The following is a 14,434-nucleotide window of genomic DNA, read 5'->3' on the forward strand; positions in this document are numbered from 1 at the left end:
CAAATTTTTGAGATGAGTATTGTTGCAACTCATCAAATATTTGTTGTCTGGACCGTTTTAAAGAGGCAAAGAAATGAAGAAGGATTTTTAGAGGATGTCTTCAGGGTGTTTCACTAAGAGAAGAAAGACTTTATCTACATGTTGACGTTGGATTCTCATGAACTTTTGGGGTTTTGATCACAAACAGCTGCAGAGACGACGGCTGGGTCCTGAACAGGTACTAAAACCTCCAGACACAAATCTGCTGATTGGTCCTGAGGCAGACTTCAGACCAATCAGGAACTTGTTTTTGCTGCCACTTTTACATCTTAAGTTTTATTCACCATAAATTTCAGATTTCAGGTTTCTAACTCATGGATTTTACCTGTACCTTATCTTTTATGTCTCTCTGAGTCCTCACTCACCTGAGACCTTTGAATGTTCAGCTGTAAGACCTCAGATAGACAGGTTATACCCTAGGTTTTGTCTCTCAGGCAAGAGTCTGCCAAGGTGGAAGAGCTCTTAGTTTTTTCGACTTCAAAAGTTTGGCTTTTTACAGCTCAATGTGTTTGAAGTAATACAGCAAAATAGTAGTGATGCCAGAAACGTCACTGCCAGTCTGAAGTGTGACAACTACCAGTCACTGATAAAGGATAAAAAGTATTTTAATCTGCTTTGTATGCATTTTGAAAGCAGCAACCGTCAACAGGAGAAAAAAGAAGCCGCTTCTAACTTGATGTCTAAAAAAGCGCAGTTCTCTGAGCGTCCACTGGAAGCCGTCTCCAGCAGTGAGTCAGTCTCCATAGAGCCCCATGTTAAAATGTCCAACTTGTAATACAGAAAAAAGAAAAGGTTTTTTTTCATAAACCTGTTTTATTTTCACATCTACTTGATTGAATGTCGTCCAGGTGAAGGTTTTCAATCTGGAAAATGATGGTGAGCGATTCAAATCCAGAAGTGGACCGGTGACCGGAGGCACAAAAGAGTGATGTTGTTGTGTCGCCTCCTGCTGCTGACATGGGTGCTGCTCACTGCCAGAGTCCAAAGCCAGAGCTGGAGACCATGCACAGGTACAGTCAGACACCTTCATTGTGCCCAGAGTCAACAGATTTAGAGCATGATATTAAATTTATTATCACACACATAAAGAGGTGTGTTTCATGTGTTTCTGACATTTCTATGTGGCTTTGTTCATCCACGTTTTTTGTGTCTTTGAAATGTGAGATCTGTCTCTGCTCATGTCGTCCCCTCCCTCCATTCATCCTACACTCATCCTCCATTCATCTTCCATTGATCCCGCTGCAGCGACAAAACACACACAGTCTCGAAGAAGCTTAAAGGGGAATTCCAGCAAAAAAATGACATCGAACCGTAGCTGTCAGTTTGGAAACAGAGATATACCATCATCGCCAATACCCTGTTCTTCTCTTTTCTCTATCATAAGATGAGGAACCTGAGTAGTTAGAATCTGATAACACTTTGGTTTCATTTCAGATCCTCAAATGAAGGGGCCCTGAGGTTAAAATGTGACAGAAATAAACTCAAGTGTCACATCAGTCAGTGGTTATTTACATATTTACATCTGTGAGGTGATTAAGATTAAAATCTCTCTGACCACAGGAGAGATACCGCTATCATTCACAGTTGGAGGAAACATCCTGTTAGAAAGACATTTGAATATGAGGCCAGCTGTTGTGTAACAGCAGTGACTTATTGGATGAGAATAAGTTTCTCCACAAACTCTTGTTGAAGGATTGAAGATAGTTTGTGTTTTCAGACTTGCTGCCTCTTGACCTGCTGACCAGGGTCCTACCAAGCCGGCAAGCCCCGCCCACACAGGTAAGCCACCTGACAGAGCATGAATAGCTGCATGAATGTCTCCAGGTCAGCTGACAGTAAATGAACACAATCAGTTGCAGATGGTTCAGTCCAAAGGGTCCAGAGGTCTCCGCCTGGGCGGTGTCCCAACCACAGTGCTGAGCTTCCCCGCCTCCCAAATCTTCACCAACTGCGACTACTTCCCTTCAGAGTTCTCGTTGGTCGCCACCATCAAGATACAGAGACTGAGACAGAAGGTGAACCAGCAGAGCTGAATGGATCCAGACAATTCTGGTCTAGTCCAGTCAGGTATGAGCTAATCAGATCTTCTTTCTGTCTCCAGAGGAATGAGTACATCTTCTCTGTGGTGGATGAGGAGTCTGACTCTCTGGTTCTGGGGTTACGTGTCTCAGAGAACAGCCTCCACCTCCTGGTTACGCCCCCAGGTGTTGCTGGGCCAAGCCGGATCACGTTTAAGGATGTTGGACTGGATGATAACCGCTGGCACACGCTGGTGGTGGCCGTCACTGGACTGTACGCCACGCTGACAATCGACTGTGGACTACCTCTGGAGCTGTAAGTCCTCTGAATCCAGAACAGATAGTTTGTTTAAAAATGACTTGAACTCAAAGTGAAGTCAGTTAAAGCAGATTTCAGATCTTGTTTGTCAGAATGTAACGTTAACTGGTTTCATGTCTCCCAGTAAACAGGTCCAGTCCTTCCCCAGTGCCCTCAGCACCAGAGGCTCCAGGTTCTTTATCGGCAGCAGGAAGAAGATGAGGGGTCGATTCTCTGTGAGTCATGATGAAGAGGCATCTGAACACTTAAAGATGAAAAGTGTTGAAATCATCTGAAATGTGTCCTGGTTCTGTCTGTGTTCAGGGTTTACTGCGGCAGCTGGTTCTACTTCCTGGTTCGGATGCCACACCCAGACTTTGTCCATCAGCCAACCCCAGCCTAGCTGAGCTGTCTGTGCCCCAAATCCTGAAATCCATCCCGCTTCAGCCAGACCACCACGGACCAGTTTACCCATATGGTGAGGAGAGGAGAGCCTTTTTAAAATGTTGTTAAATCTTGGGAGCCTCCAGAAACCACACATATTTGAGTATGTAGTAAGAAATTTGATTCTTTATAGTTCCTTCTTGGCAGATTTTTATTTATTGTCCTTTCAAAATAGATGTCCATAAATCTTCAAAGAAGTGGTACAAATCAAAGGACTTTGTGACCTCAAATAATAGAATATAATAGAACTTTATTGTCATTGTAACAAGTACAACAAAGCTGAAGTCACAGCAGCAATCAGGAAAACAAAAGTAAGAAAGTGTATAGAAAGTGCAGAAAGGTCCATAAGAAAATAGATGCTGACAACTTGTCCATCATTGTCCAGTCAGCCAGCCTCCACCTCCACTGGGTCCAGGACTGAGCTTCTTCAGCAGTCTGCCTTCTGGTATCCCCTGTGTTAATGGGTTAGCATGGCTAGCTCGTCCATCTTATTGGAGATAAATCTTACGTTCCCAATAATGATGGATGGAAGGACAGGTCCATGTCGTCACTTCTTAGCTCACATCTGAGAACCAGCACGTCATCCTCACCTCCTTCTTCTCACCTTGTGGGGGACATCTGGCCTTGCACCAGTTAGCATTGATATGCTACAGGCTGCTAACAGCTGAGTTCACATGTAAACAATGCAGCCATGGTTACATGTAGGATCTCCAGACAAACACAGGAGAAAAAGTAGTAAAAATATCACTGAAGACAAAACCAGTTTGGTTTCCATGACCAACAAATGAGCAATATAAAGTAATGATCCACTCCAAATACAAAGATTACGACAAAGAGATGAAAAAATTACAAGAAACAGACAAAGAAGAGAGAGCTGCTGCAAAAGGCAGACATAGCCAACAGGCTGGATGGGGATCTTTGAATTAGTATGAACATTTAGCGTCAAGTTCAAACTGTTTGGATCCCAGGTTCACATCAGGGCGCTCTGACCCCCGTAACCTGTGTGTGTGTGGTTTTTAGCTGTGATGGTATCAACGGTTCAGTAACCTGAGAAACTAATGGACTGAGAGGATGGAGGAGCTGCTTCCAGTGTGTGTTTGTGTGTGTGTGTGTTTGACAGGCTCTCACAGCTATTGGAGTTCTGTTTCACCGTGTGTGTATTTGTGTGTGTGTTGACAGCGGTTTGACTGACGGTCTTGTCCGTCCTTCTGTTTCATGTGTGTTTCATAACGATGGATACAGGTTCAGTTTTGAAAAAACATCGTACAGGTGTGTTTTTGTTGTTGGATTTTGACTCTAAATATTCAACACTTCTTAGCTTAGCTCAGCTTAGATTAGCTTGGCTTAGCTTGCTTGGAACAGTTGCTATGCTACAAGTCAAGTCAGGTGTGGACGATGTTAAAGTTAAGAGTTTAAATCTTCAACAAAAGAGTCACAAACCAAGATATTTGCATGAAACTAAAGCAAATGTTATTTATTATGTAATTTATTTAACATGCTCAGCATTAAGAAAGCAGCATGCCAAGAAGGAATACAGGAGGGCATTGTGTTATAATTGTTTCTGGTAGTTTATAATGATTTAATCAGGTCTTTTATGTAAATTTTTTATTTGCTGATGATTAAAATCTGTTTTTCGAAAGCCCGAGGGCTAACGTGTCTTGTTAGCTTGCCAGCTAGATAGAGCGATATCGATCCATCAGACGTCTAAAGAAAGAGAACAAACGGCAGGAGTCGATCAGTGAGCGCTTTTAATGATCAGCCTGAGGCTCAGACAGTTAATAAAGCTGATCAGACTGAACTCTGTCTGTCTCTGATAAATATCTGGCGCAGTATGACTCAGAGTTTATAAAAACCTGAATCAGTCCAACAGTCTGAGGTGTGTGTGATGTACAAACCTGCCCACGGGTGAGAGGCTGACGAACTTCAGGCCTGACGTTTATTTAAAGCGTAGAGTTGAGGTTATTATTACAATATCATGCTTTAAGACTAAGCTAATGCTGAAGCTAACGCTAAGAGGAAATGGTTTGTTGCTGGGTAAGTCCTACTGGGACCTACAGTCTGTGAATGGATCAGGCCTCTGAGTTCATGTCAAAACTATGCTTTCTATTTACATTCCCCAAGGCATCATGGGAAGTGTAGTTCCATCTAAAGGTAAGTGTATGAACAATGATGGGGGTTCCCCTGTAGCTGAGCGTGTATCTGAGGTGAATCAGTGGCTGTCGTGTCCTCGGGCAGGTTAAACCTCATCAGCAGCCTCTCTGTCTGTTATCAGCCGGCTCTACCTCCAGGTGATGTCGACTGAAGTCTAATAACGCCAGAGTCATCTCTCTCTGTCTGCTCTTAATGAAGACTTGTGGTTTTAAAGAGTGACGAAGGCCTTCATTACCCTCCCTTCATTAACACAGAGCTGTCAGTTCAGCTCCATCTGTCAACCACACGCTCAGATACAGTTACTGTTTCGTTTCAGACGTGGAGCTGACAGCGGAGAAATGCTGCTGCTCTGTCACTGTGGGATTAATCCTGCAGGAGAGGGACTTTCCATCACAATAAATAATCTGTCTCTTAACCTGGGATTGACCCGACAATAACATGTTTACATTCAAAACTGAATTAACTTCATTTGACTCCTGTCTCTCATGCTACTTTCCACTTTGACATCAGTATTTTTATCTGACAATGCTCAGTTTTGCACACACCACTGCTGCTTGGCCCCACCACCTCTGGCTGCAGAGGGTTGAAGACATTACCTCATCACTCCATGTGAAGTTACTCTAAGTGCAGCATTCCTGAAGATGTGTTGTTGTTTATGTCGTTGTGTTTCAGAGGCAGAGGCCAGAGTGACTCTGGGAACTCCTCCTCGGTGCTCAGGACCAGAACAAGGGCAGCTGTGGTTCAACGCTCAAAGAAAAGACCTGTTCATCTGTGACGGACTCACCTGGAGGGCGCTGCTGCAAAGTGAGTCCTCCACTTTGGAGCATTTGTCTCTTTTTGCTCTGGTCTGTGGCCATTCAAAAAAAAAGGAAAAGACTTGTCCGTCAAAAAAGGTCATGATTCTTCTGCCTCATGTCTCCTCTGCAGATAAGCAGCGTCTGGATTATGTGGAGGACTATCAGGATCTGTACACCAACTCAGAAACCTTCGACGTAGAGGTCTTCTCCATCCCATCTGAAGGCCTGTTCCTGGCTGCAGCCAACAGGTACTGAAACCTGTCATAAGAAACAGACTCGGACAAGTCTTTAAAGGTCCCATATCCTGCTCCTTTTCTGCAGTTTAATCTGGATCATTGATGTCTTCATGAAATGGTAGTAACATGTTTTGGTCCAAAAAGCCAATAAATCAAGCACAGCAGCATTGTTTCCAGGCTCTCATAGCCCCTCTGTTCAGAACGCTCTGATTTAGTGGGCGTGGTCTTCATATGTAAATGAGCCACCGCTGATACCGCCCCGCTCTTCAGCGTCACTGAGCGCTGCGCCACGAGCTCCGAGTGCACAATGTTTAGAAAACAGCGTAGCTCATTTACCGTAACATTACAGGCTAAAACAACAGGCTAACCGCAGCTAAAGTTAGCATCCTGAAGCTAACACAGAGACAGGTGGGATATTGACAAAAAGCACTTACATCTGCTCCACAGCACACAGCATTTGAAATACTCACATTTCCAGGGTCCCAGGTTTGTTGGCGGATGGTTGGTAATGCGCCTGGATTCAGGACCAGTCTATTGGCTAGCCCTCTGTTGGACTGTCCAAAGTTGGAAAAGCAGTCGGCTGTGAAGTGACTAGCACACACACGCACAGTTTTACTGAGTGTAGCTGGAACATTTCCTTGATAAATGAACTCTAGCCACTTAGTCTGTCTTCTTCAAAGATGGGAAGCTTGAGCATGAAACTATGTGTCTGTTTACAGCTAAAAACAGAGCAGTGATGGCTCTTCAACTTTGGCATTTTCTTCCCCGTTGCTGGAAAGATCTCAGGGGTATCTGCTCTGGTGGACCAATCAGGTCAGACTTGCTCCTGATTGGTCAAAAAAGGGAATCCCCAAAATTCCAAACCGCTCGTTTTAGGTCAGGATTTTACATTCACAAGCACTACTAAGTACAGGTTTTGTCATTAAATATCACATTTTGTGGTCTGGGAGGAAAGCCTAAGACCCACAAATTTCACTAAAAGACTAAATAAAGTGATTTTTGCATAATATAGGACCTTTAAGACACACCCCTCTTGGTCTGATCCTGTAGAGACTCTCGGCCTGGGTCGGGGATCTATAAATGGAGGGATGGGTCGTTCCAGCTCTACCAGAACATCAGCACTCAGGAGGCTCGAGCCTGGAAACACTTCACCATCGATGACAAGGTGAGAGCTCCACGACTGAAACGTTTTAACAGCTGTATTTGACCTGAAGTTGAACTTAGACCTTGTGACCCGCGCCCTGTGCTCGACTTGTGACTCTGAAGGTTTCAGGCTTTTATCCTCTCAGGATGAACTGCTTATGCTCACAGTCTTTAAAGGGTCAAAGAAAAAGAAAGTGGAACAAAAGCAGCGGAGGTTATTCGAGCTCTTGTGTTCACATAGGGCTGGTTTTGTTTGTACAGTGTGTGTGAGGTTCATATACACCTATACACACCAACAGGTGCTAACACAAAGCTCTATAGGTATTCACTGTGTGCTGAGAAGATGTTGCTCAGAAATCAGTCTTGAAGAATATGGATAAAGGGGCTGAGTTACCTTTAGACGGATGATATATGAGACCAAATAACCAATGCTTCTGTATTTTGCTTTTTTTGAGTTACAGTTGCTGAATATTTGTGCATTTCTTGGTCAGATTTTCTTGGTGGTAGCGAACTCCAAAGAGGTGGAGCCTGAGCTGTCGGTGATTTATCGCTGGAATTCACGTCGGCGACGTTTCGTCCGTCACCAGACGCTCCAGACTCACTCCGCTCTGGACTGGGAGGCCTTTCAGATCCACAACAACAGCTTCCTGGTGGTAGCCAATCACAGACGAGGTGAGCAGGACATGTAAGCGTCTCATTACGTGAATTTTTGGACAAATTTCAAGACATGAAGAAGGATCTTGGCTAGACTTTTTGATAAGGGGTTGCACAACAGCATGTTTAAAATCAGCAGAGACACAACTGGATGTAAGAGGTATTTACCAGACTGACAATGTAAGGCCCTACAGTATAAAACGACCTTAAGTAGTCTGGGAGGAATACTGTCAAGGGGGTGATATGAAGGTCTTAGAAGTCGGATCACTTTAGACGCTTCTGCCAGCGTCACAGGCTCAAACTGCTCAAAAACAGCTGAACACACTGATGACTCCACTTTCTGCTTTGCTTTAGGTTTTAGGCGTGAAATCTGTGTTAAGAGCTTGAATATCCTCATCTCTCTGAGTTTTACTGAAACATTAACATCAAACACACCTCCACCTGCTTACTGACTGTGTGTGTGAAGATAAAACACACTCTGATCAGACCATCTGAAAGAAAACACGGAGAGAAAAAGAGAAAGAGGTAAAGAGAGGGATAGAAAGAGCCAGCTGATGCAGGTGTACTGTGGTTAGATCACACACGTGTGCTGTTGGTTTTCTTTTCATGTCAGATGTTTTCAGGGATTGGACGGATGCTCTGATCCTTTGGTGAAAGAAGTAATACACGGGAGGATTTTGCTCAGACCAGAATTTTTACAGAGGACACACTTTGAGGTTTTAAGTGATTAAAATGTTCCTCTTTGTGTCTTTAGCCAGAGACTCCAACCACAACATCCACAGCGTGATCTACAGGTGGAACCCAAACACAAAGGTAACGCTGTGTAGACTCTGCTCCACCTGTTACACCTGTCTGCTCCCATCGTCTTCTGTCCTCGTTTAACTCATCATTCTCTGTACGCCATCCCCCCAGCTGTTTGAGGTGAATCAGACACTGTCCACATCCGGAGCGTATGACTGGGAGTTCTTCACCGTTGGACCATATCACTTCCTGGTGGTGGCCAACACCTTCAACGGTCAGACGACCACCATCAGCTCAACCGTCTATGTCTGGCTGAACGGATGCTTCCAGGTCTTCCAAAACATCCCGGTTAGTGTGAGATTTCATCTTGATCACACAGAGAAAACACATGTAGAGATGATGCTTTCCACTTGCACTTGTTTTTTTTTCAGACAACCCTTATTGTACTTCGATAGTCCATCAGTCTTGGGTATAAGTAGCCATATGTGTCTGAAAGCCGAGTCTCCACCTGTGGAGGTGCAGAGTCCTGACAGTACAGTTTACAGTTTCATTTAGCAGACACTTTTGTCCAAAGCGACGTACAACACAAACAATAATTTAGACAGAAGGAAAAACCTAGTTAGTGCAACAACAGCGCTACAAGTTATTCAGCTGCAGGTGCTGCCATTAAGTGCAGGGTAGAATAATCAACAAGCCAACAAACCACATTTAATTGCTGCAACAGTATACTTCAATCTTCAACAACCTTCAGGAGTAGTGCTGAAAATCACAAGAGCTGAGTCTTATGACGCGAATTCGCTAATTTAGACAACGCGCCACGTGAATGCCCGAGTTTGGACACTGGGCTATTTCAACAAGCTGAGGGGCTGACACGTGTCACTGTGCAGGCGGAGAAGAGAGCCCGTTCATTAAAAGACGGAAAGCCCAAAAGAGCATCGGAAAACCAATGAGCTGTGGTTTCAAAAGCATGACAGGAGAGTGTGTGAAAGCCTTGGAGATCACAATCAAGGCCTGCTGCCTCTCCCTGGTAATCCAACTCCACCGGCCCTGCCTGGCTGTTCCCTGAGACCTCATCCTTAATCCCCCAAACCCATGTTCCCGGAGGTCTCCCTGGGGATAATGAAGGAGTCAAAGAAAGAGAGGACCGCGGAGAACTTCCATCTTTTCCTGGCTCGGCTCCTGCCCCGCTCCTTCCTCCTCTCTATCAGGCTCAAAACTCCACTGAGGAAAACACAGTCGGACTTAGTGATAGCCCATGCAGGCAAATCCAGCTGGAAACGAATATTTACAGAACTCTGGATGATGACACACCGCACCAATTATTTTCTCCTCCATCTTCCAGCGGGGTTGGAGTCGGGGCAGGTGGCGGTTCCCCTCCAACGTCATCAAATCAGTGACGTCGTGGGGGAATGTCATCACTGATTGACTGCTACAGCCCAGCCTTCAAGTGAATTTGCTTCGCAAGTTCAGTATTTTCAACTTGAGCGTAGAGGCGACTGACAACCAAACACGCCAAACGTGTCCAGCGCGCTGTCAGAGGCGAATCAGCATCCAAACGCATCTTTGTATTGACTTTGTATGTAATCTCGACGCAAATTTGTGTCCGGTGTGGCCGCACCATTAGATTTACTGACTCGTTACACCCCTGAAGACAAAGAGGAGAAGACTCAGATTAAGGCCTTAAGTGTTCCCTGAACAGATGAGTCTTCAGACATCTCTTAAAGAAGAAAGGGACACTGTGGATCGTATAGAGTTAGGTAATTCATTCCACCATTTGGGCACAACAGGGGAGAAGAGTCTGGCTAGAGATTTGGAGCCACGCTGAGCTGGGAGCACCAGGCGTCTTTCACAAGCAGAGCGCAGTGGGCCTGTTAGAAGGGAGTTGCAGTTGTTGACAGGTGATATCACAAGGGCCTGTACCAGAAGCTGCGTGGCCTGTTGTGTCAGGTAGGGTTTGATCTTCTTGATGTTATAGAGGGTATATCAACAAGACCGTGAAACTGAGGCCACAGGAACCTTAAAGGTCAACTGGTCATCAATCATGACACCCAGATATCTGGCAGAGTTTGTCAAGGTGAAGTTGGAATCAAGCAGGACGTTGATCTGTGGTTGGATGACAGTTGGATGACAGCAGTGTTGAGAGCAGACAGACATGATGAAGAGGATGAGCTCAGTAATCACAGTGAATCATTTAACCACAGCAGGTAAAAATAAGCTGCTGACTCACCTGAAGGAAACTCTACAGGTTATATTTAAGGGTGTGACTGGAGGCTCGATCTTGGTGATAATGTTGGTGTTGAACTCTGACTGTTTTTTTCCCTATTGCATTATTTCAAGCTTGTTATGATTTTAACTCGTCAGACTCAGCTTTACAGGTTTTCCGTCTTATAATTGAATACTTTATTTATCTAAAAAAGTAAAGGTGCACCTGTGGTTTTTCTGAGCTTTGAAGCATCTCTCTCAGAAATCTCCAGCATTTTATCCGCACCTGTTTGATGACCAGAAATCTTTAACCTGACCTGTGAGCTGAGTGTTTCCTGCTCCTGTCATTAACCTGCGGGCAGGACGTCCTGAAGTTAACGGTCAAACTCTCGTAAAACATTAATATGACAGACACAAACATGAAAGAAGCTCCATAAAGTCAAACTCATGAAAATGTTTCTATTTCTTCATGAAGCTCTGATCAAAAAGGAAACCGAACCCTCCAATTAAAACTCAGGAAACCAGAGCAGTGTAATTAATGATGCTTGTGCAGGTGTGTGTGTGTTACAGTGTGTGTGTGTGTGAGTGAGTGAGTGAGGGGGTTTCCATCAACTCATCCTTCAGGGCGGATCATCTTTGAAGACTTTTATTGGAATTTTAAAACCACAAAAAAAACGTTTTTAAGCTTCATGAAAACTTTCTGAACCTTTAATTCAACTTCTGACAGAAACAGTCCGAGGACATTTAAGATTAACTCTCTGTTTACACCACGTTTAATGGATCTACAAATAGACTTTAGCAACATCCACAGGTGGAATACAGAAGACAAAACCCTGCTGACGCCCTCGAGAGGCAGCAGGAATCATTACACTCGGTGAAAATCAGCCTGATGTTAAAATCTGAGTTTCCTCTCTGCAGACGATCGGGGCGACAGACTGGGAGCCGTTTCAGATTGACGGCAGGTTCTTCCTGGCTGTGGCAAACAGTCAGATGATTTCAGGCCGTGGCCCGAGTCTCTACAGTATCAACTCCACCGTGTACGAGCTCAACACGCTCACTCAGACCTTCATCCGCTTCCAGGAGATCCTCACACACAGGTAACCATCTGAATCACAACACAGGGGTTATAAATACTCTGGCTACCGGACAGGTTAATTCAACTCTATTCTGTGCTTTTTTATTTATCATGCTTTGTTAAAATGTATTCTTTTTTTCTGTATTAGACTGAATTATAACAACTTCTATGTTGTTGTTTTCAGCGCTGTGGACTGGGAGTTCTTCACCATAGGAGATGAGAAGTTCCTAGTCGTAGCAAACTCTCATGACGGCAGCTCGTACTCTCTGAACAGCATCGTCTACAGGTTTGTACCTCCTCTGTTTGATTTTCCGCATCTACACGTGCTTATCCTCTTTGAATATGTCGCTGTTTGCAGGTGGCAGGGCTACGAGGGCTTCGTTCCAGTCCACAGTCTGCCCACATTTGGCTGCAGAGACTGGGAACACTTCAGCACTGAGGAGGGATCCTTCCTCGTTTACTCCAGCGCCACCTCCAGGCTCAGCAAAGTGTTCAGACTCAGGACGTACTGAAGGAAATTTAAACTTTGGAGTTTGGCTTTTATGCTCTGAAACTTCTGCAGCTGCCACCTTCAGATTCAAGAGGTAAAGACTGGATCTTCATCCTGCTGCAACTTTTGGATCAAGAACCTTCGATTATGCACACAGCGCTGCAGGAGCCTCTTTGGTCATCAGAGTTGTCCATCTTGGTGTTGAAGCCCTTTCTATAGCATCAAGTAGCTAATTCAGACTAAGGGAAACACTGAGCAGACTTTATGAAGACTGTTCATAAATGACCTCATCAACCCTGCAGGTGGAGTTAAAAATACGCTCAACCTTTGAGAGGAATGACATCACATATGACATCAGTTAAATTAATACAAAGGTGCAAGCTCAAAATCTGACATGATGGAGTGCAGTCACTGAGCACAGGGTGGAGTCAGTGTCACTTTCAGCCCTGCAGTGAAACGGTGAGGAGCGACCCACCCCATCGGGGAAAGGTCAGAATCTAAGGTGACAGACGTCACAACACGCAACTGAGCATCAACTTCAACTGCCAAAGTTTCAAAATACACCAATAATCCAAAAGCTATTAAACTCCAGGTGTGTTTATTGTGTGTTTGTGAGGTGACTCTAACAGACTTGTTTATAAAATCATGACAAACCATTTGTTCTTTTGATAAAGAGCTTTAAAGCTCCTGTAAGGAGTTTTTATTTGTTTATAAAACAGACTGAAATATATAATGATGCTTATGTACTAGCTACCAAACCTAACATGACCATCAGCAGCACAACTGATTATTTCTTCATAGCTGTTTCGGATGTCTTGACCATAGACTGTAAAAAAAATGGACGTCATCTTGCTTGGCTCGAAGTGAGGTCTCCACAAAAACTGCTCCCCCTGGTGGCTGGCTGCAGTTTGGGTAAAAAATCCATCTCCCCAGCCATTCCAGATGGGCTGTGGTCAAACTTTAAAAAATTAATACACCTCGTAGAAATGTTTCTCACGCCAGATTGTTGTGGTGATTTGAAGACATCATTTGGCTGTCTTGTATTCAGGTCCTCTTTTTTTCTGAAAAGTTTAGTATTCATTAGTTATACGAGGTTAAAAACGAGGCTTTACGTAACGTTTAACGATGATTGACAGCTGCCGTTCTCGTGTTTTTTTTCCGGGGATTGTAAAATATGTCAGGAGGTAGAGTCAAGAAGTGATTAGACTCTTGAAAAAAAAAAAAAGTTATTATTTTTGTCACCCAGCTCCACTCAGATTCTCCCAGAATCCCTCATCGTCTCTACTGCGCAGACTCTGGCTGCACAACTGCTTCAATGGCTGCGCCTGTGACAGGGGAATTTGGCTTCAAAACCGTACAATGATAAATGGCGGAGCCACGCTGTCCACTCTATATACAGTCTATGGTCTTGACCCACTGGTGGGTGGTAGGTGTCAGTCCAGTTTATGCACTGCATGCTGCCCGTATCAGACACTTTTAAAGAGTGATTCATTTTAGTGTTAATATGACACAGGGTGTGACATTTTAGTCTGGAAACATGAAGAAACAAAAATATCAGCAAGGTGCTAAAAGGTGCTGCACAGACGTGCCTAAATCAACTCAAGCTGGAAGTTCTTCACAGGAGCTTTAATAAATACTACTGATGCATGGGAAAAAATGACTGAATTATTTTACACTGTTTAACTTTGAGTAATATTTATACTGGCTTTGTGCTGAAAATATCTAAATATTTAAATGACAAATAAGCTACTTTATATCTGACTTGCTGTTTAAATATTCAAACTGCTTTAAATATGCTGAATTAGAAGAAAACATTTGTCGTCATGAAATTTTAAGCAGTAGTTTAACCTCTAATTGTTCTAATTTAATGTGTTGTCAAAGTATAACGTTACATTCAGATTTCTGTTGCTGTTTTTTTTTAATAGAAAATGTATATATGTTGTAGTTAGTCAGCTCTCTATTAATGTTCATTTATAATATATTGTTTAATAACACCAATAACTGTAGATTTGCAACCTAGTTTTTGTCTTTTTGAATATAATTGTATACTTCCAAAAGTAATTTATATTTTTTATGTTTTTCTTTTTATTATAAACTGCAATAAAAGCAAAGTTTGATATTTGTCTTGTTATTATTTAACAATATC

General features: G+C 43.6%; 1 protein-coding gene across 1 annotated transcript; it reads left to right on the forward strand.

Annotated features, from left to right (window-relative positions):
• The first annotated feature begins 967 nt into the window (after positions 1-967).
• LOC141808145 (thrombospondin-type laminin G domain and EAR repeat-containing protein-like) lies at positions 968-12,310 on the forward strand. Its single transcript, XM_074694533.1, has 15 exons — positions 968-1,049; positions 1,757-1,818; positions 1,893-2,054; positions 2,141-2,373; positions 2,501-2,591; positions 2,680-2,833; positions 5,623-5,754; positions 5,878-5,995; positions 7,034-7,148; positions 7,618-7,798; positions 8,535-8,593; positions 8,693-8,869; positions 11,642-11,820; positions 11,983-12,084; positions 12,157-12,310. Exons 1-15 carry the CDS (start codon positions 968-970, stop codon positions 12,308-12,310), a joined length of 2,001 nt encoding a protein of 666 aa, XP_074550634.1.
• Positions 12,311-14,434: the final 2,124 nt, after the last annotated feature.

The sequence above is a fragment of the Halichoeres trimaculatus genome, unplaced genomic scaffold (genome assembly GCF_033239565.1).
Source record: "Halichoeres trimaculatus isolate MK-OKI-2021-1 unplaced genomic scaffold, fHalTri1.1 fHalTri1_scaffold_19, whole genome shotgun sequence".
Lineage (NCBI taxonomy): Eukaryota > Metazoa > Chordata > Actinopteri > Labriformes > Labridae > Halichoeres > Halichoeres trimaculatus.